The sequence below is a fragment of the Clupea harengus genome, chromosome 1 (assembly GCF_900700415.2).
Source record: "Clupea harengus chromosome 1, Ch_v2.0.2, whole genome shotgun sequence".
Classification (NCBI taxonomy): Eukaryota; Metazoa; Chordata; class Actinopteri; order Clupeiformes; family Clupeidae; genus Clupea; species Clupea harengus.
The window spans coordinates 19,245,763-19,273,413 of NC_045152.1; the positions used below are offsets into that span (position 1 = coordinate 19,245,763).

General features: G+C 46.1%; 2 protein-coding genes across 5 annotated transcripts in view; one reads left to right on the top strand and one right to left on the bottom strand.

The window, feature by feature from the left end:
• Window positions 1-14,167, top strand: part of lmtk2 (lemur tyrosine kinase 2) — a 30,267-nt gene extending 16,100 nt beyond the window's left edge. The window contains exons 7-14 of the mRNA XM_012825919.3: window positions 1,332-1,462; window positions 3,878-3,962; window positions 4,677-4,798; window positions 5,778-5,927; window positions 8,213-11,264; window positions 11,392-11,527; window positions 11,622-11,876; window positions 12,020-14,167. Of these exons, the coding sequence (XP_012681373.1) occupies window positions 1,332-1,462; window positions 3,878-3,962; window positions 4,677-4,798; window positions 5,778-5,927; window positions 8,213-11,264; window positions 11,392-11,527; window positions 11,622-11,876; window positions 12,020-12,048 (3,960 nt within the window). The 3' untranslated portion in view covers window positions 12,049-14,167. The remainder of the gene's footprint in view (window positions 1-1,331; window positions 1,463-3,877; window positions 3,963-4,676; window positions 4,799-5,777; window positions 5,928-8,212; window positions 11,265-11,391; window positions 11,528-11,621; window positions 11,877-12,019) is intronic.
• A 60-nt stretch (window positions 14,168-14,227) lies between these two features.
• Window positions 14,228-27,029, bottom strand: tecpr1b (tectonin beta-propeller repeat containing 1b). Of its 4 annotated transcripts, none has more exons than XM_031570022.2 (25): window positions 26,927-27,029; window positions 26,141-26,417; window positions 25,834-26,019; window positions 25,188-25,310; window positions 24,863-24,985; window positions 23,444-23,618; window positions 23,099-23,199; window positions 22,613-22,714; window positions 20,967-21,100; window positions 20,093-20,613; window positions 19,876-19,964; window positions 19,611-19,766; window positions 19,265-19,414; window positions 18,954-19,111; window positions 18,573-18,697; window positions 18,191-18,287; window positions 17,929-18,025; window positions 17,484-17,563; window positions 17,196-17,252; window positions 16,814-16,988; window positions 16,499-16,634; window positions 16,164-16,256; window positions 15,881-15,987; window positions 15,561-15,680; window positions 14,228-15,010 (listed from the first exon to the last, which is right to left on the bottom strand). In XM_031570022.2, the coding sequence occupies exons 2-25, from the start codon at window positions 26,366-26,368 to the stop codon at window positions 14,891-14,893; spliced, it is 3,453 nt and encodes a 1,150-aa protein (XP_031425882.1). In that variant the 5' UTR covers window positions 26,369-26,417; window positions 26,927-27,029; the 3' UTR covers window positions 14,228-14,890. The 4 variants fall into 4 exon arrangements, with proteins under 4 accessions (XP_031425882.1, XP_012681012.2, XP_031425878.1 ...); XM_012825558.3 differs by having other exon boundaries at window positions 18,191-18,284; window positions 26,141-26,422; XM_031570018.2 differs by having other exon boundaries at window positions 26,141-26,422.
• Between the last annotated feature and the right edge of the window lie 622 nt (window positions 27,030-27,651).

Genomic DNA, 27,651 nt, shown 5'->3' on the forward strand with positions numbered 1-27,651 from the left:
ATTGGTAGAATACAGGTTGAACAATGAAGACCTTTTATGACCATAACATGGTCTTGTGATGTAGACTGTTGTCATCTGTCAAACCCACTGTTTACACCGTACCCAGTGTCTAAAAAGCACGGAGCAGCCCTACACTACATGCACACAGGGAATGTGGCCTGAATTGACCACCACATTGTGCTATTTCAGTGATATTTATATTTATACCCAGTTCATTATTTAGCAGTCCTAATGAGAAAGGTTGAAATTTCTATTTTGGGTATATGAATAATTCCCATTTGTACTGATTTCAGTATTTGTCTTGGCCATTGAATTCCATGTCCTGCAGGGAGTATGCGTAACCCGCTGCAGTGACAACTGGAAGGCCCCCTGATGCTGTTCCAACCCAGTCAGCCTTTCTGGTGGGGTTGTTTTTGTCTCCAGTCATGCTGACTCACAAGCCCAGTGACCACACAGAGCAGAGCACATAGCAGTGCTCAGCAGACTGCAGGAGATCCCGTGACTGCAAGCCTGACTCATATCCCCGACAGGCAGACAGGCAGAGACAGACAGACAGACAGACAGGCAGAGACAGACAGACAGACAGACAGGCAGAGACAGACAGACAGGCAGAGACAGACAGACAGGCAGAGACAGACAGGCAGACAGGAGAGGCTGTTCAGTCGGAGCTCCATTTCCCCACCTTGCGTTTGGGTGGTGTCTGCTCATGTCCCATCTTCCTTCAGGGTCCCCCCTACCCCCCCAGTTGTGCCTTGCTTTGGGGCAGTCATGGCATCCGCTGGGGCGTGGTGCAGTGGCGCGTCGGTGCTAATGAGACGATCCTCCCATGGCCTGATATTCCCATCGGCGGAGCAGGTCTGAGACCTGTGGTGGCCTGGCCATCAGAAACTCAACCTGCGCCAGTGAACCTGCGGCCGACGCATCCCTCTGAGTGCTGAGCTTTTTATTTTTAAATTGCTGTGACCCAGCAAGGGCTTTCCCTTTTTTGGTGCCCTGAGGCGTCCGCAGCTTTTGGAGGGAGAATATCTCTGCCCCCCTGTGGCTACTTGCAGTACTGCAGCCCCCGCTTGTGCTTGTGTGCTACTCTAGAGGCAGAGGCCCCAGCAGACGTCTGCTCCATAGGTTATGTTCACTGGGAAAGATACCCACAGGATGGCCGTTTTCTGGGGATATGGTAGAAGTCAACTTCTCACAATAAAGCTTTTTATCACAGGGTACCCACTTGTTGTGTTTTTGTAGTGTTAGGACCGTGTATATGTTTTTGTTTGTTTGTTTGTTTGTTTGTTTGAGCCTTTAATAAGGTGTGGGTGTGTTTTGTATGTGCATTGCAGGGCGACCTGAAGAGTTACCTGGCTCAGCAGGACTGGCGCTATGGGAAGGCTGAGCTGCTGCAGCTCCAGAGGATGGCCTGTGAGATCGCTGCCGGGGTCACCCACCTCCACAAGCACAACTTCCTGCACAGGTAACCCTTCCTGTGGGATGAACCCAGCTACTTTTCCTGTGTGAATTCAATCGATATACTTTTGCATTAATTTATAAAAGTGCATTGCTCCTTGTCACCACTGTCTGACAACCAGAAAGTAAACATTTTTTCACGATTCAATCAAGTGAGAGAGGGAGTGAAGGGTTTGTGACAGAGGTGATGGCATGCGGGCGCTGAACTCGTCTGCTCTGTTTTATGATCTCGGAATATGCCGGAAGGCATCTGATTACACGGTGCCCGGGGATGGCCGCGGTGTCGGCTTGCCCTGGGACCGCCTGGATATATGATGAATCTGCACTTTGTGTGTAAACGGATCACTTCGCACCGGGCAGCGCTCCACCGGCGTTAAGACGGGACACTCCCAGAATTCCTCTGTGCATTGTAAAGGCAGTCATGAAAATGACAGTGGATTGCTCAGTTTGGTCACTAAAGCTGATTTATTTTCGAGAGTCCCCCCCTTGCGCTGCCTCTCTGTCTCGGTCTCGCGCCCCTCTCTCGCCCATCCCTCTCGTGCTATTTTGTCCCTCTGTGAGTCAGTCTGTAAGCAGGAGATCAGGCAGTCTCGGGGCTTGCTTCATACAGTGAACAAACAGGCTGGAGGGAGAGAGGAAATCGTATGTTTAACCCCATGTGGAGAACAGATTTGTGGATGACATGGTTGTCTACAGGCTACGTCTATCCGGCTTTTTTACTGGAATTGGAACTTATTGAAATTTGATAGTACACTAATTCCAACAACACTCCAGTAGGGTTTTATTAAACCACAGATTTCCTTTTTTATTTTCATAAATCTGTAGTTTCTGTCTTCTTTTGTTTAACATTTGGAGCAAGAGACGCTGTCCCCGAGGACCCTTGTAGGGCTAAACGGCGAGGAGCAGGACTGTCTGTAGTGTATGAGGGGTCCTGGCCAAGAGCTGGCTACAGTTTCTAAAATATCTCTCAATTTATCTTGCAGTAGTTTCATGCAGGCTGACAGTGGCAGGGTCTATGAGCAAAGACCACTTGCGTCAGCGATGTCCTGGGTTAGGGACTTGGGTGGTGGAGGACTGGCAGTAAGAGAGACACACTTCTGGAACTGGTGTGAGAGTGTGCAGCAGGGCCAAGATGAAACCGTAGCTGGCCTCTTATCTGAATGAGCTACCATCTGTCCCGCCGCGCCCCCACCGGACCCGCTAGAGACCACAGCGAGTGTCCCTCCCTGGGAACAACATCATGGTGCTGTGTGAGCGAGCTGGGAAATGCTCCAGCATCAGTGATTTTGTTGCTAGGGGGAGAGCAGACACGCCTGAAGATGCTCCAGCATCAGTGATTTTGTTGCTAGGGGGAGAGCAGACACGCCTGAAGATGCTCCAGCATCAGTGATTTGGTTGCTAGGGGGAGAGCAGACACGCCTGAAGATGCTCCAGCATCAGTGATTTGGTTGCTAGGGGGAGAGCAGACACGCCTGAAGATGCTCCAGCATCAGTGATTTGGTTGCTAGGGGGAGAGCAGACACGCCTGAAGATGCTCCAGCATCAGTGTTTTTGTTGCTAGGGGGAGAGTAGACACGCCTGAAGATGGTTGGCACTAGGGGTGGGAAAAAAAATCGATTCTTCGATTTCTCTCGATTCTCTCTAGAACGATTCTGTCTCGATTCAGAAAAGTTCTTAATCGATTTTTTAATAAAAAAAAAATAATAATAATAATAATAATAATATATATATATATATATATATATATATATATATATATATATATATTTTTTAACACATTCATTTTGTGTTGAAATGCAAGCTGCATCGATTATTGCATTGTTAATAGAAAGTCATAATTGTGACAAGGAAAAACTTTTTCTCTAATATAAAAATAGAGAAGGTAATTCATCTGTTGATTTTCTTTAATTATCAAATACAAAGTAGGAAGTGATTTGAGACTCTGAGTAGCAACTCGAATGTTTTAAAAATCGAGATGCATCGATAATCGTTTTACCGGTTTAGAATTGATAATCGATAATTGGTTTAGAATCGATAATCGGTTTAGAATCGAATCGTTGACCTCTGAATCGGAATCGAATCGTGAGGTGCCAAGAGATTCCCACCCCTAGTTGGCACCCGTCGCAGTGCAATTTCAGGAGGTTGAAACAGGAAGGTGGGGAAGGACCTGATGAGAATAGATGTGTTCAGATATCCATCAGGCTGAATACAGATCAGTGATAGGAAGCAATCACAGACCTGACTGACCTGTTAAACAGCCCCCTTGTCCTTTGTCACAATCTGTTTGAAGATGCAATTGCCTGCCTCAATTATGACACCACCAGACACTAAATGTAATGTTTCTTCAGATTGAATTAAACTGAAATTATTAACTGCTATGGGTAATGTTTTTTTTTTAATTGAAATTTACTTTCTTTTCCAGTGATTTGGCCCTTCGAAACTGCTTTTTAACTGCTGACCTGATGGTTAAAGTAGGAGATTATGGAATCGGACCATATAGATATAAGGTAAGAGTATCCTGGTTCACACGCTCCCGAGCACAGTGACTTGCTATCTCCCATATTGGCCTGGGGATGCGGTTTCACCCATTAAAACAGAGGTCCATGCCTTTGCAGAAATCGAAATGTTCTCCAGTGCTGTGGACATGCAGCTGTTGCCCTGTGACCCCTAGTTAAAGCCCAGAGCTGAATAAAGCCTCTAAAGTGAAATGCAATACAGTGCCCATGTTTCCAGCAGAACACAGACAAGCCATAGATGTCCATCTGCATTCTCCAGATATCGCCAAGATCTCAGTTGGGTGACTGGAGATGGCCAGCTCATGACATAAGTGTTGCACTGCATTTAATGTATGTCTATACCAAGTATGATGGTCTAAATTTAAACTGATGGGAACGGGCACGGTGACCTCCACATACGCAGCTGTTTAGCTGATGTGGTCAGTCACCCCAAGTGATGCTTTCATCATTATTTCAAATGGGATAAATTATGTAGCTTTGACCCACCTCACAGTTCAGCTAATGAGCCCAGAGGCTAGCTGGTTAGTATACATATACGTGACAATACCCTTGTGTGTGTGTGTGTGTGTGTGTGTGTGTGTGTGTGTGTGTGTGTGTGTGTGTGTGTGTGTGTGTGTGTGTGTGTGTGTGTGTGTGTGTGTGTGTGTGTGTGTGTGTGTGTGTGTGTGTGTGTGTGTGTGTGTGTGTGTGTGTTGTGTCCCTCAGGAGGATTATGTCACCACGGAGGAGGACCAGCTCGTGCCCCTGCGCTGGCTTGCCCCTGAGCTGGTGGGGGACCTGCACGGCGGTGTCATCACTGCAGAGCAAACCAAGCCTGGCAATGTGTGGTAAGGGCATGTACAGGCTCCCATGTCTGAATACATTATTATGAAACATGTTTAAAGGCATCATGGTACCAATATGAAATGAACACCTTAATCTTTCTTTAATAAACATGTACTATTATGACTTTGTGATAGCCCTGTAAATTCAAAACAAGGTGAAATATATTTATGTTAATGTGTGCATTTTAATTTCCCCTCAGGGGTATGATCATATACATTAATGTACATAAAACATCAGCATAACACACAGATGCTCTGTTGATGCAACCATACAATACATTTAGGGGTGTCCTGCTTTGACTTTACATGAAGACCAGCCACAGAGAATTTAGCCAAACAAACTTGAAACACATAGCTTCAACCAACTTGTCAAGAACACAACCCTTATAAGACATCAATACAATTATGTTCTAGTGGCTACCTTTGTGCATATTACTTGCCATTCTGTCCAGCTGAATCCCGTGTTGACTGCTGTAAGTATAGGTCAGATGATGATAGGAGCTACGTCTCCACATCCCCCTGCTGACAGGGTCAGGGGCCTTTGATAGTGTGCCCCTCCACTAATGTTGCAGGTGCTGCTTGTCATTGGTCATAAATCTCGAATTTTCCCGGCCATGGTTGTCATGGGCCAGGCCCTTTTCCTTGCTCCTGCTGGCACAGATAGGCATCATTATCTGTCGCCCAAATGATTCCTTTGGCTCTTTGTCTTGCATAAGAGACTGGAATATGTGGCAGACTTATTTTGAGAGTAGCCGTCTCTATAAGGATAGGTCATTTTGAAGTCATTACATAATATGCCTATCCCATTGCAAGTACTGAGTCATTTTTAACATGGATCTCTCCTAAAATTATCAATTCAGTTTTTATCCCGTTTGGCACCCAAATGTGGCCAAATTGCCATTGGTGTAACTCCAACCAGTTGCCCATCTCAGTCATTTCAACTTCTGGAGCCTGAAGGAGATTTCTCTGTTTGTTTTTGCAGGTCATTAGGGGTCACACTGTGGGAACTGTTTGAAAATGCCAACCAGCCCTACCCTCACCTGTCTGATAGAGAAGTGCTGAACCATGTGATCAGAGACCAGCAGATCAAACTCTTCAAACCACAGCTGGACCTGCCCTATTCTGAGAGATGGTGAGATTTCAAATATACAGCATGAGGGAACACCATATTGTTTGTAGAGTTCGATAATGATTGTGCTCATAAAAATCACAACACTACACGATATACAAAATATATGTGTGTATTAGGAGTGGGCGATATACCGGTTTGATAGTAAAAACCGGTATTGTGCCACGCCATGATATGGATTTTGCAATACCGTGGATACCGCGATTTATTCATAATTCATAATTCATAAATTCGAATTTGGCATTCATATTGTTTTGTTCCAAATTTCAACTGAGTGATAGTACTAAGTAGCTACATCTTTTTTTATTTTAATCTAACCTTTCTTGGTTCTTACGAAAAAAAGAATGTATGTTAAAATATTGACCTATTTTTATGAGAGGACGGCGCATGCATTTGTTGCGCGCATGTAGTGCTAGCAACAAACAAGCGTGCAGGCAGCTGAAGTTAGTAGGCAGGCTATCCACATCTCTCTCCATAGTTGTGTCGCCGTGTTGTTTTAGCCAAAGGTGTAAGCATCAGCAACCTGTTAAATCACCATTCAATTGGCAGCTTGCACATTGTCTACTGGTTGTTCATCATATTTCATATCATCATTCTTAACCCACATAGGTAAGGTAGGCTACATACAGTTGGCAGCTGCTAGCTTGTGATGAACTCGTGTTAATATGTGTGAATATTAACTCTTTCATACGAAGTTGCACAGGCACCCTCAGGGTTTCTACCTTTTCCCATTATAATGTTATGATTAAATCGAGGAGACTATAACATCAGCTAGATAACTAGCTATCATTTCATGCAAATGTAACTCTTCCATTTAAATCGTTTATGCTAAGGTTATTTAAAGTTCCCTTAGCTAGCACAGCAATTCGACAACCATAACCAGGAAACACAACTTTAGCTGCAAAGTTTAATTTCTCAAAATCAGCTCACCATTAAAAAGCAGTCTTGGGTTCAAAGTGATTACAACCACTTGTGTGATGTTAAATGGCTTCACATAGATATAAACAATCCTAAGAGAAATAATGGGAAATCGACAAAGGGCTCACTCTGATATCAATGTAATGTTAGGGAATATTGCTCATGCTAATATTTAGTCTTCGCTCTTCGTCCAAAGCCAAATCTATTCTTGAGGTTCCAAAATTTTTCAAAAGCAATTTGGCTTTGAATGTGAGTATTCGATCGAGTTATCTTCTGTCCCGTCGTTTGAAGCATACCTTTTAGCTCCGGCATTGGTCTCCCATTATTTAACATTTCACGTTTCGATTGAAAGTCCAGTTTCAGGCTCTCGCGCACCCCCCCTTCATTGAGACAGAGGTACTGTTTGCCTCCCCTCAGTGCCTTTTCACTGCTACGCGGATTTATGTCAGATCAGCAAGACTACATAAGTTCTACACATACGTGAAATACATGACATATTCTATGGATAGAGAGGACATATAATACAAGTGTCCACAAATACTAGTGGTGACAAACAACGAGAAAGCAAAAGGCATGTGCTCAACCCAGTTAGTGAGGGATTGTACAATCTGAGATGAGGCGCTGCTCGTCGCTGCCTCACCTCGCATGTCTCCTCTCTGTTTGAACAGGACATGCGCAAATTCAGCGATTTTTGATTATAAAAATGCTTGAAATTATTGGAATCATACAGAAATTACATTTGTAGCACATATCAGTAGATACATATTTATTTTATCATTATTTGATTTTTACTTTTCATGATGACATATTTTGCCTTAACTAATATAATTTAGTTAAGAAGGGCTATTAAAATGTGATTCAGATTTTTTCCCCTCATATATCGTGATATCATATCGATATCGTCTGGACAGTGGAAAATATCGTGATATGAATTTTAGCTCATATCGCCCACCCCTAGTGTGTATATATTTATTTATTTATTATAATTTCTGTTTTTAAATCAGGTGAAAGTGTTGACACACTCATTGCATTCAGTAGAAACATTTATCATAGTAGATTTGAAGTTAAAATATTGCTGTGAACATGCAAGCCTACAACATTACACATACAAATTGTGTTGTGTGTGTCACACACATACAACTCTTTCTGCGGTGCAAACTATACAGCCAACAAAGCATGCATGCACCACCTGGGCGCACATCAGAACGGTCGTTTCTACACTGCTGGTCTATTGAATGTGCAGTGTTTGAGACATATATTCACTGGGCTGGTGACTTAAGGACTTTAGGAAGAGTTATCAGGGTGCTGCATTTTAGACACACGTATGAAAGGGTGACACTGTCTTCACAGAATGTTTTGTTATTGTGCAGGTATGAGGTGCTACAGTTCTGCTGGTTGCCTCCGGACAAGCGGGCCACGGCAGAGGAGGTGCACCGGCTGCTGACCTACCTTCGAATGCAGGGCCAGAAGGACGTGGAGGACGACTTTGAGCAACGCTGGAATGCCCTTCGGCCTAACCCGTGCACCCGTCAGACCACCGTCAGCCACTCCTCCTTCCCCATCCTGGAGACTCTGGATGAAGGCGGAGAGCCGGATGAGGTGCTGACTGTCACCGAGACCAGCCGAGGCCTCAGCTTTGAGTACGTGTGGGAAGGGGCCAAGCACGACCACTACGACAACCACAACCGCTCTGCCATGGACTCCACGCTGAACTACAACAGTGTGTTCTTTCCTGTGCCCAGCCAAGACATCCACGCCCATTTCCCTCCATCTGTGGGAGATTCAGGGCCACAGCGTGTCAGTCCTCCAACCCAAGGAGTGCCGGGTGTCTTGCCGGTGTTCGACTCCCATGAGGTAGCCTCTGGGAAGGACTACTACATCCAGCTGGAGGAGCAAGAGGACAGCACCACAGACTCCCAGGACCTGCAGGCCAAGGCCGAGGCACCTCCAGAGTCCCAGCAGTTCTTGATACTGCAGGACTCCCGAATGGACGAGTCGAGCACAGACGCGGACTTCTTTCATGGAAGCATTGACTCAAAGGATTCGTTCATGCCAGACAGCCACACTTGGTCTTCCAGTGATCACGAGAGTCCTTTCCATGCCAACATATTTAGTGAGGGCGACTCAAAACTAGAGGAGCCCTGTTCATGGAGGACTGGTTTCCTGGAGCTTCCGGATTTGAGCAACAGCAGTGGCTTCCAGCAGGGGAACTCTGCACTGAGCGAGAACCCAACCCCAACCCAGACCCCGACCCAGACCCAGGCTCAGAGCACAGAACAGAACAGCAAGCCTTTTTTAGGAGGGGAAGGGTTTAGAGACACTCTGCTGGAGGACTGTGAGGCGGGTGATGCAGATTTCATGAGGCTCCTAAACACAGAGAAGCTTGCTGACAACTTCCTGTTTCTCAAGGAAAAGAGTTTGATGAAGGAGAACCCAGATTTGGAGAAATTGGACCAGAATGCCAACTCAGCTGGTAGTGTAATCACAAGCATTTTAGAAAGTGATGAGGTCACAGACAGAGCATCCATACCTGTGGACACTGCAAAATCTGTAGCAAATGTTGCCCACCCAAAAGTGGAACTGTTTGACTTTTCAGGCTCCGATTTTGGGGGGTTTCTGCAACCTTTAGGAAATGAAACTCAGGTGCCTTCGAAAACCTTGCTTTCAGGAGAGACCTATAACAACGCTTTGCCTCTCAGTAGTGGTTCTCCTAGTGAAAAACATGCTCTGCTAGACTCTCCTGGATCTGAGATCAGTTCCGCTCTTGACTCTACCTCTCAGAGTGCACCGGCCCCTGTAGGTCCAGCCCCAGTATGTCTGGTTACTGGTCCACTGTCCCCTGTGCTCAATCAAAGTGCCACTCCAGAAATGATGTGCGCCGTTGCCAAAATGCCTAGCAATGAAGGAACTGTAGGACACTTTCAGGATCTCACTCAACACATAGGAACAGACTGTACAGAACTCAATCATGCCTCTTCCTTAGAACCCATTGGCTTGTTAGCTGAAGACAAAGACCCATATAGTGCTGCCTCTTTGACGGACTCAGCTGTAGATGTAGACAAAGGCTCGAACACAGAAACGGATCATCTACCGCAGTGCACTGACGAGGAGGGCAGCTTTGCAGATGGTCTGTCTCAAGACAGGACCTCTCTACAGGTCTCAGAACCCTGTTTGGACCAGATCAGTCAGGACAGCCTTTTGGATGACAGCCTTTCTTCCCCACTGCCAACCATGGAGAACTCTGCCGAGACGCCTGACTCCTTAGACTCTCTGGATATACACAGGCTTGGGGGTCAGGAGGAGACCCTCACAACCCCTGCCTCAAGCAAACTGCAGCCCCCTTACAAGACTGCAGACAGTGGCTATGAGACAGAGAACCTGGAGTCTCCAGAGTGGAACTCTCAGCTGGTTCAGGACACCCCCTCCAGGGAAACCGAAGCGAGTGCCACGCCAGAAGCATCCTATGTGCCGTTGGTCCCCCCGGAGATTGTTGTGTCAGAGGTTGAGAATGGACATCCTGTGGAAGAGGACGCACAGCGGGATGAACACCAGGAGGAAGGTTCTGCTTCAGGGGAGGACACCTACACCGCAGGCAGCTACAGAGACTCGGCCTACTTCTCAGATAACGAGTTGGAGACGGACCGGCGACCCGAGGAGGCAAACGGGGGGACACCCGCTGAGGCGCTGCTCAGCAACGCAAGTGAGACAGTGAGCCCTCAGGAGACTCCTCGCCAGGAGATGCTTGATTCACAGACTGGTACGTCACAAGACCTGTCTAACCAGGTGTCTGACCTTGTGGATCCTATGCTCCCGGAGTCCACAACAAATGGTGTGCCTGAGCCTCTCCTCAGCTCAGAAGAGGACCGTGCTGAGGACAGACTGGTATCTGCTGATGCTCAGAAGGAATCGCAGGAGACAGCTGGTGTCCCTGATAGGTGTTCTTCTCCAGCAGTCTCTGGTGCAGTCTCAAAACCCTCAACGAATGTCTCCTCCGGCATCACTGAACCCCCTCCGAAATCTCCGCTAGACAATATGGTCCACGCCAAGCTCACCAGAACATTTGCTGGAGAAGTGCGCAGGAAGGAGCCGGACAGTGAGGGGAGATATCTGAGCCGTCGGGATTCAGAGGACGGGCGCGAGGATGGGATGGACGCCGACGAGGAGGATGAGAACAGCGATGACTCAGATGACGAGAGGCATGCATACCGCCTGCACAGCAGCAGCGAGGAGAGCGAGGACGATGTGGAGCACCCGGTTCCTCTCATCATCTGCGATAATAGTGGTGCAAGCCACCTCAAGAGCCTGCTCAAGCCAACATCGTTACAAGTAGACAAAACCTCAGCGGCAGACACCAGCGATGCTGACAGCTCAAGAAGAGCCGTGTCCTTCTTTGATGATGTCACTGTCTTCCTCTTTGATCAGGTACAGATCTCTTGCGTCACTACTAAACTAAAAACTGGTAGAATCTTTCCTTCAGACTTGACTGCTTTGAATTTCATTGGGTTGTTTTTTTCTTATGTTTCTGCCTGTTGTACCTACCCCTTAACAGGAGACTCCAACTAAAGAATTGGGAGATCACACTCTTGGTTCCAACAGTCAGGTGTCAGAATTCAGCAGCCCTGCACAGTCTTCTGGTTACCTGAACAGGTTCACCAACTCTACTGAGAGTTCCACTGATGAAGAAGGTGGGCCACAAACTTCATTTTGTGAATGTAAATTCTGTACTTGTCCAAACAGTCCTCAATTTGTAAGGTGCCTGAATGTGTTTCTGTCCCATAGGTGGTGGTTTTGAGTGGGACGATGACTTCTCCTCACCCGAACCCTCCTTCCTCGCCAAGGCAGCCAGCGATGTGGCGGCTTCCAAGTCCTCGCTCGTAGGTGCCTCGCGGTACTTCTCTCCACCCCCCCAGAACCGTGGCCCAGAGACCAGCTGGACTAGCGCCGCCTCCTCCTACTCCCGCTTCTCCATCTCCCCAGCCAGCATCGCCAACTTCTCTCTCACACACCTCACCGACTCAGACATAGAGCAAGGGGGTAAGAGACACATACACCCACACATACACTTTCTTTCATTTGTTGTTCTCATGCATCCTTAGGTTATTTAATAAAAGCTTTTAAATCAAACTGCTATCACTAGAAGCCCTTCTAATCTGGCCCCTTTCCTTCTTGATTGACAGGCAGCAGTGAAGATGGGGAGAGGGACTAACAGGAGGTCGTCATTGTGAGAAGCTGTTCTTGAGAGGACCTGAGTTTCCCTGACCTGTCTGACGGTGCAAACCTCTCCTCAGACAGTGCTTAAGACTGCTGGAATCGGCTTCTGACCAATCCCTTTGACCTCAAACACCACCACTTACACCCTCTCAGTCAAAAACACTCTCTCTCGTCTTCATCCTACAGTGGATAGGATTCTTTTTAACTGAAATGTGATCCTTTGCATCTCGGGTCATTCTTCTGTCTGTGCAATCCCTCAAGCAATGATGGAACGTTCTGCTGAAAGAGATGGCAAGAAAGAAAGAAAAAACAGAAAGTGTTGAACTGTTCAAGAGCTTCCCCAGTGTCTTACCTGGTATCTGTGTGCGCTCTACACTCTCTGTACTCACATCTGTACACTTCGCTGCAGATATCTGCTTCAGACGTTGACGGTTGGACTCAAGTAATCCCCGTCAACCCACCGACACTTGTAACACTGTACACTCAAGCTACTAGGTAATAGGGATTTCCTGTCATCTGTGAGTTGCCTTTTCCTCTGATTTAGATGTTTTTCCCCATTGGAAGCCCAAAATTGAGGCTCTAAAACTCTGCTTTCACTTGAGCCTCAGTATTGGTGTGAGTGTTCTTTTCTACTTCCTGGGTTAGGCTGCAGTGTCATAATGGAACACTTTATTGCATTGGACTGCAGCCTTCTGTCACCTCATGAGATGAGACACTGTGGAGGCCCAGCCACAGGACTGTAATGGAGCACAATGTGGTCCTAGGTTCTGATGTTATTCGTTCTGTTGCAGTTTTAACCCACATTCAGTGGACACTCATAAGATACCCCGCATTCAGCTATGCTGAGGATCTGAACTTCCATGTACTGAACCGAGCCTAACCTCCACGCCACCTCGCATTGCCCCACATCAGTGGATCTGCATTGTGCCTACACCGTTATGCCCCCCTCCCTCCCCCCAATTCACACTCGCATACACACTCCACATTTTAGAAACCAAACCACTAACCTGATGGATACCATGCCATATGCTGAAAGACTTAGAGGACAGATGATTTGTTTTCAATACGAGAATGTAATATGAATTGTGTTCATATATACTGTAAAGCCAGGGGTACAATGAGGATTAGTTTGATGCTTTCAAACAGTCCTGCTGTAGGAGTTCATGTTAAAGCTTCCCTTTTCTTTCTGCGGTGAGATCAAAAGGGAATTGGTTAGGGAGCAAGATTTCTTCTGTCTTTCCCATGTAAATCACGCTATTTATGCTGAAGGACAAAACATTTTAAATCTCAAGTTTATTCTGAGCTTTCAAATCAGAATAGAGAGGTGGAGGGCACTACTATTGTAGAGCTTTCTATAAAATGTCCTATTTTATTTAACTTTTGACAACCAATTTTCACTACAGGTGAAATTGGGGTATCCCCCCCCCCCCCCCCTCAATGGTGAATCATTTCATTGGGGGTACATATTTAATTGATAAGAAATTGTAAGCAAATAAGCTGATTTTTCTATTATCTTGGTTGAAAACTCGATTTAATTAATAATTTATCTCGACACGGCTGCCATATAGTTGTGTTATGGAGACTGAATGGTGACTGGGGTTGGAGTAGATCTGCTGAAGTAGTGGGTGGATGGCCTTTGTGTATTTCACAGACAGCAGTCCCATATTTGAGCAAACCTACATCCGTATTACCAGCAGTCTCTGAGTTGAATTTTATTTAAGGAAATTCCTGTTTTTTTTTTTTCTCCAGTGTACATTGCTTAATATTGCACATCTGAAAAGTGTAACTTAAATGTTAAACTGTACTCATGTATATAAATGTTTAATTTTGTCTGTACATTGGGAATGGTGTAAGCTCTAGTTTGAGGATTCAATTTGTAATTTAAGGTGAAATAAATGACGACATATCATGGTTTTGAATGTGACAAGAAAGACATTTAAATTAATGACAATGACCAGAAGATGCAGTCCTGCTGTATCTGTATGCGTAACTTGTAAATTAAAAAAAAATTGTGCTATTTTTACTTAATATTGATGATCCTGCTTAGTGTAATTGAATGAATTGTTTATAATTACACTGTTTAATATGGAAATAAATGAAAATGTACTTCTGCATTTGGGTCTATTTAAAAGAGTTTTAACTTCTTTACAACGCCACTTAACATAGAATGAATGTTTTACACATCTGTATGATCATTTATATTGCAGCACCTTTCCATTTAAAACACCAACCAAAGAACCTCAGTTACATTAGATTCAAACTAGCAAACAAAAACACACCTTAAAGATCATCAACCACAAAATAAATGTATTATCGACATGGGTCATGTACAGAGATACCCTTACATTGTTTCAAGGCAGCATATTGTGAATCATTTAGGTTTATATGTTTTCAAAAGGTCTGCCATGCAACAATATGAGGCTTTTCTTGGGTGCAGGGGAATGTCATTTTAGGAATCACATGTAAAGATGAAAGAATATTGAAAGGGTTAACTAGCAGAACAAAAAATACACCGCATCCTCATTAAGATGTTAATACCTTGTTATTAATGGTTAGTACCATTAATGTACAAACATTCTATTTCATAGAACCCAATAAATCTCTTATGGTCAGCAATAAAAATAAAAACAAAATCATGCTTCAACACAAAATCAGACAAAAGTCACATAATGGTTAATAGGGGAGAGGAATGTAACGTGTGTAATTATGGGATGCCTGACTCCAGATCACTGGACCACAGGGCATGCAGGGTGTGAGTGACTCCTGACTGACCCCAGAACAGCGGGTCACAAGCTTATTGTGATGAGCGAGGACAGTGATGTGGAAGATGACCACGCTCAGCATGCAATGATGTTTCCGTTCACCTGCCTCTGAGCGCGGGGGGGCTGTGGGCTGCGGGCGGGGGCTCGCTGTGCCTCCAGGGCGTTCCCCCTCACCGACAGGTACATCCATCCCCCCTGAGAGGGCACAAAACCACAGACAAACAGATCTACATCCACCCTGAGAGGGCACAAAACCACAGACACAGATGCACATCCACCCTGAGCGGGCACAAAACCACAGACACAGATGCACATCCACCCTGAGCGGGCACAAAACCACAGACACCACAAAACCACAGACACACCGTCTGTCCTCTTCTGTATAGTGCCAGCTTTCACTCTCACTAAATAGTAGTTCAAGTTTATTGTGCTATTGATTTTGTGCTTTTGATTTTAAATTCATGAAATACAAATGCCTTGGAGGATGCCTCAGGGCACATAATTGATATCTAAGAATATTATGTAATTTACAGATTTCCTGAAGGATAAGGAACTCTCGTAAGTAAACTAACATGATCTGAAGTAAACTATTTGACAGAGCTGTTTATCTCAAAATCATCTCAACAGGGCCTCTAATGACTAGCATCAGTCAGGTTCTCAACAGACACTCACCCCAATACCAAAATCATCTCCTCAACAGGGCCTCTAATGACGAGCGTCAGTCAGGTTCTCAACAGACACTCACCCCAATACCAAAATCCCAGCTCTGGCCTTTGGGTTGCATGGGCTGCACCCCGACCCGGTGACAGACGGTACCAGGACTCTCTGAAGGACAGCCAGGCACTTTCTCTGCGATGATCCAAACCTGGAGAACAGCAACATACCAGTCAACAGGCCCTTCAGCTGGGGCCAGTAACCTGTTACCTTCCCCAAAACTTTTGCATTACAGACTATAATTATCAGCGGTTTCATTTACTATTTGGATAGTTATCTGAATAGGACACACAAGCACTATGGAAAAGAAAACAAGGAAAAAAGGATCATTTGAATGTATTTTTTTTTCACCTGATCCAGTGGGCCTACAGTGACCTTGCTCACGTTGTTGGAGATGAGTTCCCACACTGTGCCCTGGGGATAGCTGGGTGTCACACCATGTCTGTACCACAGATTACCTAGATAGAGAGATGATGGTGAGTGATGTGTCAAATGGCCTCCTTCCCTCACACAAGATGGCTGAGACAGAAGAGTTTGTATACTGTATACAAATAGTAATAGTTCTCTTCATGGTTCTCGGAAAGGTTCCTGTCAGGAAGACCGATCAGAGCAGGCAGAGGGACGGAACACTCACCGTTCTCGTCTACAGCGTAAACAGACGTCCGCCCCACAGAGAGCTGCTTGAGGTTCTGTTTGGGTGGAGAGGGGATGTGGTACCAACAGTCACCTGGAGAGGAGAGGAGAGGAGAGGAAAGGGGAGGAGGGAGAGGAGAGGAGAGGAGAGGAGAGGAGAGGAGAGGAGATGAGGGAGAGGAGAGGAGAGGGGAGGAGGGAGAGGAGAGGAGCATCAGGCCTGCAGAGCCAATCAACTCCACCATACTGTAATCAGTCTGAGCCACCAGTTCACAGACATGGCATGTCAGATTTAGTGGATGATTCCACATCGGGCTCCTCGATAGAAGGCCTTACCTGCAGGATTCTGGGCCGACACAGAGCCCCGGTAGAAGACGGAGTTGTCTCGGGCGATGGCCCACACCTGGTGACCTCCACCAATGGAAATGGAGCAGAATGGCTGATCAGTGCCAACATGAAGCCAGGAGCTGCCCTGAAGAGAGAGTCACATCAGTCACTGATGCAGTCTGCTGTCTACCAGGCTTACCTCCTACACAATGATCTCACTGGGTGTGTGGGCCAACTGAATCCTAAATGAGATAGCATAGGAATCGCTAAAGGTATAAGGTCGTACATCCAGTCTGCTGAAAGGTTAGTTTGATGGGTCCTTACGGCAGGGTTGTCTCTGGTCACACCCAGTCGACACAGGATGTCTCCTCTCTCACTGATGGCCCAGAGGGGAACCTGCTCCATGCTGCTCTTGGCCAAGCAGGGCAGGATGGTGATGTCACTCAGTGGAATGGGCGGGACTTCCTCCCAGGGACCAGTCAGCTGTATTCTACACTTCCTGCAGAGACAGGCAACAGACAGACAGGTTAGATATTCAATTCAAGGCAATTGTATTTATTTATAAGCACCATCAACAATCAACATTTTTACCACCCAATGCCTGAATCCCCTAGATTCCCCATTATATTCTATTCACTTTCCAAGGGAAGTATTTCAGGATAATTATATTTTTTCTCTCACACACCACAACAGTAAGAAGTCTTACCTGATCCAGCGCCTCCTTCTCACAAAGTCCTTGAGAGTCTTGTTGCCAGTATAGGCTCTATACAACCAATACATGTTCTTCTTTATTAATAATATCACTTACATTTACATATATTCACATTGGTTTCTCTGGTCATAGTGGTGATGTTTTCATCCTTGTCACTCAACTACCGATTGATCTTTTGCTTGCTTTCTTTTGTAATTTCCTTCACAAAAATACCAGCCAATTGAATCCATTCTTTATCCAAACATTTGAGATGACAATCAGGACACGACTGAGCACACTTACGCAGTGAAGTCAGCAGCATACTGCCAGCCTTCCTTGTCGCTTCCTTCCGGGGCACTGTGGTCCACAGCCCAGTCTGTCTCCTGTGTGAGCACCATGGGATTATGTGTAATGGTTTAAACATCTGAAATCGTTTTTGTCATCATTAGTGTTCTGTAGGTGGCATATTTACCGTAGCCAGCGGCCTGTCTGTCATAAAACCATGAGTGACCACTGAGGTGAGCACAGTAATGACCATTATGCAATATCACCCAGTGCTGTTTAATGCACCAGGGGGGGAAACACCATTTGCCTAGGGTTAATTTGTTAGGGGTTGAATGCTAATTCTCAGTTAAAGAAGCTCCGAGGAGAGAGAGAAAATCCTTCATCCCAGGTACACCCAGACCAGAGCTGTCAGACTGGAGTTAGCCCTGGCCTTCACTATCTGTGTGTGTGTGTCAGCACCCACCCAGGTCCATTGTGGTGAGGGTGGTTTGGTGCTGGCCTTGGTGCACTCCCTCAGCCCAGAGGCATCGCTCCACATGTGTCGGTCCATGGGGAGGCCCCTAGAGGTAAGACAGGGAAGCACACGCGTCAGTGACCAGCCCCACAGCCTGCAGTCTGAAGCAGAGACGGATGAGGTGTGGAGAGAGGTAGAGAAAGAGAGAGAGAGAGAGAGAGAGAGAGAGAGAGAGAGAGAGAGAGAGGGAGTGAGAGAAAGAGAGACATACTTGTCTGTGTATCCTGCCAGGGGGTTCCAGCGCTGGTTCTCGTAGATGAATATGCTCCTGACGTCTGCCAGTGGGCGCTGATGATCCCCGCTGCCTGCTGGAAAGATGGAGTCCATTTTTAACAGTGCACACAGGCACACTTGATGGATGTTTAAAGGAACAGTTGGGAACATGTGGACATTTGAATGACAGACCACTGAGATGGGGGGAGTATTAACTAGGGGGCAGAGGAGATGGTGCACAGGTTAGAGGTTAGAGGTTAGAGTTTATCAGTGAAGCAGGGTTAGTAAGCAGCGCTGAGGATCAGGAGGTGTGGGGGGGGGGGGGGGGTTACAGAGGGGGAACTAAATGGGTCAAACAGTGTGGAGAAAAGATCCTTTACCCTCCACGGAGCCGCCCCTGTGACCCGTGTAGACCCAAGCTGTGCCATCATAGCCAATGCCCCACACCACACCCAGACTATTACACTCCACCGTGTGCAGGTGGCCTGGGACCTGATACCAGAACCTGCACCGTGGCACAGACAGACAGACAGACAGAGACAGACGCACGCATTGGTGGGCGCTCGCAGCCATGCCACAGGAAAATGCCACCAATAATGATAATGAAAAATGTACAAGTAACACATAACAGAAAAGAGCTAGAAGAGGCCCATCACCAGATTAAACAGGCTTATATGGATACTACTGTGAATGTGTCACCCAGGTCTACATGCAGAGAATACAGGAGAGGGGGAGAGTGAAGAGGACTCTGAGATACGCACATGTGGTCACAGGCTGGGCTTGATGTTGGAGCCTCCAGGCTGGGTGCGGGCTCATGCACCATGATGTCTCCCTTGGACGTCACAGCCCACAGGGCTTGTTCTGAGGGCTTACCCACAATGCCCTTGCTGTGGCAGCAGGACTCACCGAGAAGAGACAGCTACAAGAGGGGGACATGAGAAGTTTTATATATGTCACAAATACAATACAAATACACCCTTTCTGTGCAGAAATATATTTTTAGAAGAAAATTGTATTTTGATAGATTTGGCTACATAGCGGTGAACTCAACACTATACAATAAGGGAAGTACCCATTGCTGCAGGTCTTGCTGGGTCAGTGTGGAGAGCAGTAATGGCCACCTCTGTCTGGTTCTCTCTGAGGTGTAGATGGCAAAGCAGTACAGGGACTCCCTGATCTTGGGGACCAGGGCTGTCACGTCACTCATGGGAGTACAGAGGAACTGAGAAAGAAACAGAGATACGTATTGCTATACTTGTGCCATTCACCTCCACTGAACTTCTTTGCCAAATATCTGAATATTCTGGCACATTGCCTTGAGAAAATGTCAATCTCGGCTATAACATATGACTACAATTAAACCATTTCCACACATTCGGTTTACATACTTTTGTGAATAATTTGAAGGGGACTTCTACCTTTTTCTCATCGTTGTGTTTGTAGTAGAGATAGAGGATGTCTTCTCTGCGGCCCCGCTCAGTTCTGGCCTGCTCTAGAGCGATGCCAACGTCCTCCCACTGGTGGGGTTGCCAATCTCTCCACCAGCGCAGGCGTCCTTTGGTGACACTTACCGACTGCGCCAAGACAGAGAAAAAAAAACGAAAAACCCACACAATTTCAGTGAACGTGTACAACCTTCAGAGTGGCGGTGTGGTTAGACCTTGGATGGAGGTTTCTTGGTACCTTCTCAAAGATCTGTTCCTCTGACGCCTCCTTCTTCTTCTCGGCTGATGCATGTGCTGGAGTGATTGCCAGCGAGAGAGAACTGGTCTCTGGGGGAGGAGAAAAAAGAGAAAGACATAAAATGAGTGTTGTGTGTGTGTGTGTGTTCGGATTGATTGATCAGATCTATTGTGGAAGGGCCTAGTGAATCTGTGTAAATGCCATTGTAATGTCTTACTATCTTCTGAGGACTCCAGCCAGCCAATCCTAGAGTCCGAGGTGAAAACACAGCCTCCCCCACTGACCCAGGCCCACGGCGGCCTCTCCTCCACCTCCGGCAGCTCCAGGGAGTAAGTAGCCACAGAGGCCCGCTGGGCAGCAGCTTCTCCTGGGCCAGCAGGAGGCTTGCCCTTGGCCTCTTCCTCCAGATCCACGTTGCTCCATGGGTCGACACCAGTTGCCTTGGAGGGAATCTCGCTCAGGGAAGAAAGGACCTCTTCATCCCCACCGTCTGCCTCTTGGTCCTGGTCCTGGTCCTGGGCCTGGTCCTGGTCCTCTGCAGGCACAGTGGGTAGCGGCTTGCTGCCCACAGGTCTGATGGTGCACTCGCGGTCCGACACCAGAGCAGAGATGAAGCTGTCGCTGGTGATCTTTGGGATGGTTGCTTTAGGGATGGGACAGTCCGGTCCTCCCAGAGACTCCTCCAGGCCCAGCACGGAGCCCTGGGAAGAGTCCGTCATCCTCCCCCTGTAGTCATGGCTGCAGAGGAAGGCCAGAGAAGAGAGGTAAACAAAGACCAAAACAATACCAGTCATCATAGCAACCATGGGAGCACAAGGGGTAGTACCACTGAGAGTACCTATAACAGGGAGCCATCTGCTGGTAGGAAATAGTACAATACTCCTAAAGTAAATTCAGTAAATTCATTTAAAATCTGTGGCTTTTCCTTACTGATCCACAATCAGTATCAATGCTGAGATCGTCTCAGTGTCGAACTCACACAGCAGCTCAACTCTGTCACGCTGAAACATAATCTAATTTTCTGCTCAGCAGTCAAGAGCAGCTGTGGCACCACAGTGGGCAGGCCTCGGCGGACTGAGTGACAGACTGACCTTGGGTGGCCCTCGGCTGGCCGTGAGCTGTCCCACTGGGCGTGTACTGGAATCCAGCCAGTCCCCGTCACCTGGCTGGCGGTCACCCCTTGTCGGAAATAGATGGTACGGTCCTCGCTCCCGATGCCCCACACCTGAAATGTGCAGACACAGCCTCAGCTTGCACAACCAAATCCATACTCCTTCTCAGGTGTCTTCATTCCATCCGGTCATAAAGCACAAATAGTGCTGCTCCAATGAGTAGCTCCCCTTACTATGGTTGGGGGGGGGGGGGGGGGAGAGTAGGGGCGGCCTGGGGTTGTTTGGAAGGAGAGATTTGGTGACTCGGTCTGGTTTATGGTCATCCATTCTGCCCTGAAGCTTAGTGTGAAAGATGCTGAGGCTGGTGGTGAGAAGTGCTAATGTCTAACCGATGGCTCAGGACACGGAGGAAGAATCTGCCCCATCTCTCGGTCTGAGGAGGTTCACCTCCATACATGGTGCAGGCCAACAGGCCAACACAGGCCAGGATACCAGCGCTGGGCTTCAGCCATATCTGTAAACCCAAGTTGGCCTCAGACTTACATTTACTCTTAAAGTAGATTATTTTGTAATCAAGACTTGACTAAAACAAATACACTTTTTAAGTCGACTACTTTCGAAAACAAGGACTCTAACTAATTCAGCCCACCTGTACTGCAATGCATCTCTGTCCTGATTTGACTTTTCAACTCTATGCATGTACAAAGTCATGATTTTGTCCTATTCATTTGACCGGTTCTGGTAAATACATTTAATTAAAACAGACTCAACACTAATATTGGAGCCGGGGGCTCTTCCAAAGCGACTCCTCCATTAATTTAAGGAATGAAATGCATAATATGGCACAGAGAGTGGCAGCCAAATTTAAATTCGATGTGATCCTGCTGGCCTTGCCAGAGTGCAGAATACAGCAAAAGGATATATATGGCTGGGCCACGCCATGGACAGCAGGCACAGTGGATGGAAGCCATCTGTGGAGCACGACGGGGCTCTCATTTCAGATCAGAGGGGGTCAAGAGTGCGCGTACGTGTGTGTGTGTGTGTGTGTGTGTGTGTGTGTGTGTGTGTGAGAATGTGTGATTGAGTGTATGTGTGATTGTGTGTGTGTGTGTGTGAGAGAGTATGTGCATCTGAGTGTGGCTGACAGAGGGAGAGAGAGAGATTAAGGGGTTGAGGTGGGGGGCTTGATGGCCGCATTGCTGACAATTTTGCCCTCCTAGACTCAGCAGCAAGTGTCCCAAGCAGCCCCCCGCCCGCCCGAGCAGAACTCTGGAAGGAACACTAGGGGGGAAATGTGACTCGACCAACTAAAGCTTTGCTAATGAGAAGCCGAGAAGCAGCCGGGGCTTTGGGGAGGGGAGGGGTGCAGCGATGATCTTTATGTACATGGCGAGGAAGGCCAGAGGGTATAAATAAGATGGGCAAGACATCCAGTTGGGTCAGTTAGTGCTCTAACTGGAACATGATGGTCCTGACTAACATTGTGTGACAGATCAAATGCTGTTCGAATCCTCAAAGATGCAACAGCAGCAGTCTGGCTGGAACCGGCTGGGCACCGAACCAAAGAGGAACCTTTTAACACAGTTCTTGTGTGTTTTTGAAGATATGTTTCAAACGAAACTCACCTGGTCATTAGGCCCCACGCTCACGCTCACCATCTCTCCTGATATGTTTATCCACCGCGATCCACAGGGATTATGGGAGTTCACACCCCTCCTGAACCATACCTAACCCCAGCCACAAGGAAAAGGCAGCAGTCATTACAATGGTAACACTTTCAGAGCATTTTCCAACGTTTCAGAACACAAATATTCTCACTGACTTTCTCACTATAGTTAAGAATAAGGACAATTTCACCATGATATTATCTGAAACCTAGAATACCACCCCAAATAACGCTCTCAGGACAACTGGCAAACTAACAAAAACTGCATCAGGGATGATGAGAGTTCTGGGCCTTGAGACCTGGCTATCTATATATAGATATTAATAAAATAGAGTAAGCCCAAATAAAATACACTACACTTCCTCAAGTGTCTCAAAACATCCGCCTTACTGAGTCATTTAGCTGAATCATGTCATTGTTTCACAGAGTAAGCCAAATGTCTTACTTTGTTGTCTTTGGTGACAGCCCACACCACGTACACTCCCACAGACACAAGGGCAGCCCCCATATTCTTCTTAGGGGGCTCCACCACCGTCCAAGAGGATCCTTTGAGGCAGAAAATGGATTCTCACAAGGTTGTACATAACGTCAAAATGTAAAAAAAAAAAAAAAAAAAAAGATAATTTAGGCTACTGATGGTGTGAAACATAATAACTGTTTGAGTATATACAGGTGTATTTGTGTGTGTGAGTGTATGTCCTGGTGAGGAAGTGTGTTGATGTGTGAGTACACCAGATACCACTGCAGCATGAATAAATGTGTAATCCCATATATGTATGCCTATACAGACCTTTGGGCTGTTCGCAGCTGACACCCGTTCGAACGAGAAGCTGGCCATCCCATAATACTGTCCACAGTAGGTCTCCAGGGCCACAGCTCATCTGGGCAACCTCACCAGGGACTGCCACTTCCTCCCAGCGACAGCCCTCTGGTCTTAGGTGCTGGATGCCACTGCGGAACCACACCTGTATTCCCCAGACCCCAAAACAGTCATCTCTCATCTACTGTACACTCATACAGTCATCTCTCATCTCTCATCTCACATCTACTGTACACTCATACAGTCATCTCTCATCTACTGTACACTCATACAGTCATCTCACATCTACTGTACACTCATACAGTCATCTCTCATCTCACATCTACTGTACCCTCATACAGTCATCTCACATCTACTGTACACTCATACAGTCATCTCTCATCTCACATCTACTGTACACTCATACAGTCATCTCTCATCTACTGTACACTCATACAGTCATCTCACATCTACTGTACACTCATACAGTCATCTCTCATCTCACATCTACTGTACCCTCATACAGTCATCTCACATCTACTGTACACTCATACAGTCATCTCTCATCTACTGTACACTCATACAGTCATCTCTCATCTACTGTACACTCATACAGTCATCTCTCACCTACTGTACACTCATACAGTCATATCTCACCTACTGTACACTCCAGTGTCTGAACTACAGCAGCTCAAAAAGGGTCAAGATTAGTTGTGTACACACACACACGCACATACACACACAGGCACATGTAATGATGTAAGTGATTAACAGTGCTTAAACATTACACAAATCACTTGAACACCAAACATAAACTGAGAAATTCCTGACATTACTTTAGGTGTTGAGTTTCAGTTGAGCAGAACTTGAGACGTCTTGAAGGCACTAATTACAAACTAAAACGGTTGCTCACTAAAAAAATAGGATGAAAGAAAAATCACACGAAAAGCATGTGAAAATCAAAAAACATGTAAACTGCAAAAACTTAATTTACCTTAACAGAATTCAGCAACTGCGATTCGTGGGTCAAAATATTTGGAGATTTGGAGCCTGTTAGACTATTGAGAGGATAGGTATAGTGAACGAATGATTAATGAATCCTTTGACCACTGACGTTAAGAGAGTAATTCTTCTGCGCATTAGAAGAGGCCTTCCTCATACTTATGCCTGTACGCCTTCTCCTCTCGAATCTATTCCATTTGACACTCCGAGTTCAGCTTGGCGCACAGTGCTATACTGATCCCTAGTGGCTGAATATTCAAGGTGCACCCAGGTCTTTAGGGTCGGTATCAGACTCACAACCTACTGTGGACATAGATTTTGCTGTGACCTATTTTAATGTTCAGTCTGGAGCTGATGTCACGGATGTCATGTTAGGTGAGATGCATGATGGGTACCGTAGTCACATACCTTCCCCTGCTGGGACACGGCCCAGAGGTAAAGGTGCTTCTTACTGCTGTTGCCCATCAGGTGACCGCCACAGCTGATGTCAGTAAAGGGCTGTGGAGGGGGCCAACCTCGATCTAGAGGAATCTGAAAAGAACCAACAACGTCATCATCCATAACTACCAACAGAACAAGAAAACAAAGAGTAGAAACAGTTTACAATAGTACCTAACCTCTTTTGTAAAAACATTAAATTATTCGTTTTGGACTTAATTTTCAACATTTCAGTAAGCTGTCCTGTTGGGTGAAGGACCTGTTCAGTCCCCAGAGGTATTTCAGAGATGCCTACCTTAGACCACAAGCCCAAGGCTTTGTAGCGTCTGTTCCGAAGCCATCGTCTGCGACGGACACAAGAGTTCCACTTTTTGTCCTTGCTGAAGCTGGCGGGAAAGTCCACAGCATACTCCCAGCCCTGGAAATGCACAACAGGCACACACATATAGTAATAATCTTCCCTTCTCCACGACTTGAGGCCTAACTAAAAACACAGCTCAGGTGCAGTCCTCAATTCTGGTAGATAGAATAGATAGAAAAGCCTTTATTTGTCAATCAAATGACATCCCTTCCTTCTGTGCTCCTGAAGCAACATGTTGATTAGCTGGAATAATGTATGGTTCGGTCTGAGCCTCTTTGTTTCCAATTTACAGAGCAAGGACTGTGCATAAACACAGAGCTTTATTTTTAGCTGGACAGACAGCTAGAAGAACGTGAAGAGAATTTCCCCGAATTTGATAAAAAGTGTAATGGATTCTAAACAAGGACTTGACCGGCTCTTGATATGCCTGAAGTAAAAAGTGGGAGAACAATTGTGAATCTGATAACCTTTTTGGTGTCCCCACACAAACAAACGAATTATAATAAAATAACTTTTTTAGGTGTGGTACATGATAGAGTCAAATCATCATGGAATTAATGATTGACAGTCAGAGACACACCCCGGTGTTGGTAGATGGTCTTCCACAGCTCTCATCGTGCACAAACCAGTCCCCCTCCCACTCCCAGCTCTCAGAGGGCAGCTGGAAACTGTGCAGAGGCTGAGGGTTCAGGCCTGCCTCATCTGTCCATGGCCAGCGGTCTGTGGGCAGCATTGAGTCCGTGAAGCCATCCAAGGGATTCCAACGCTACAAAAGGAATGATACGGTTATGTAAACAAAGACACACTCATGCATGCATCTATATGCTGTTCCTTTTAAATGCTTATTTTTTACGATAGAATGTTTAGCATCAGTTTTGACAAATCACCTGGTTTTCATATGTCTCTTCTTGGTAACGTATTGCCACATCACTTGGGTTTACATTGAGGTAAAGCTGACTGTCGCACCCAATGCCCCAGCAGCACTGTTTGACAGCCGTTACTCGTTTCAATTCCAGCACTTTGTCCTTGGACCGCTCCCAGCGCCCTCCAGCGGTGGACAGGGAGTACACTCTTCCATACACATCCACTGCCCATAACAGGGAACTGCTCATCATGGGGACCCACGGCAGACGGCTCCCTCGGGACAGAACTCCAGTCGAAGCTCTTTCCTTGCAGATTATAAAAGCAGGTCACATACGGGCAAATATATTTTATATTACAGAGCACGCACAGACATCTCATCATACGATTTAGCTACAGACTGAACGCAATGAGTTATGTGGTTTTGCATTAGCTGATGCTGATGTAATTTGTTTGATGACGAAGGGCAACACTAAATGTCCAGTTTTAGCTAGATGAAGTTCCCCTCGTAACCCGGAATGAGCAGTTTATTCTCTGGCTATAACGGTACAGCTGAGAAATGCTGTAAATGTATTCACTGTCACTATTATGTCGGGCAACCGCTCTAACAGGATACTTGACAATCGTGGCGGCAGTGCATCCATGACATTGGACACCTATGTAGAAGAGGGTTAGGCTTCAAAACCTTTAAATAATTCCTGAACATGACAATAGCCTTTTCAGTGCGTTCCCCAGTTACACTGAAATAAACTTGCGACTATATTTCAATGTAAAAACTGCATCCTGAACAAACTACTGTAAATATAACTCACCTCTGCAGTTTGGTAACTGTGTGAACTCCAATTGTGCCCGCTAATAGCCTACATCAAGTAGCAAAGAGAAGGCACTATATGGATATGAGAGGTCATAGCAGAAATGTGGTAGGATTAATTTCTCGCACAGAATGTCCTCTCGGATAAAACAGACAAAAATACTTAAAGCACCCTTTTCTGTCTCTAAGCTACAGTTTATTCCCATTGTGGGGAATATTCTGAGTCCAAATCCACGACAGGAAGTTGGGGTATTTATCACGGATTGGCTGTTTTGCCATGAAGTCTTTGCATCCTCGTCACTGATTGGACAATCCCTTTAAATTGGGGCGTTTTACCCCGTCTGCTACAGCTGTTTAACGGGCATATTTACATGTTGAATTATTTATAATGCGCAATTTCAATAATTTAAAACGTAGAACCAAACAGTAGTTCAATGAAATGTGACCGTAGCAAAAGGATAAAAGATCCAGGGCGTTGAACTGCAAAACACGATAGAACATCTCATTAACATTTTCACAACATTTTGGCTATTCTATAGGATAGCCTACGAGCGGCCCCTCTCTGGTGTTGTGCCTAAACAGTGTTATTGAGCCCCGAAATCTAGTTTAAAGTGTAATTTGTGAAATCTCTGTGGTCCCTCAGTCAGTCCAATAGTTATTTGAGTTTGTATTCAGTTAACGTAAATGATAATCAAGCACATGTGTGGCAGATCACAATATGTGGCA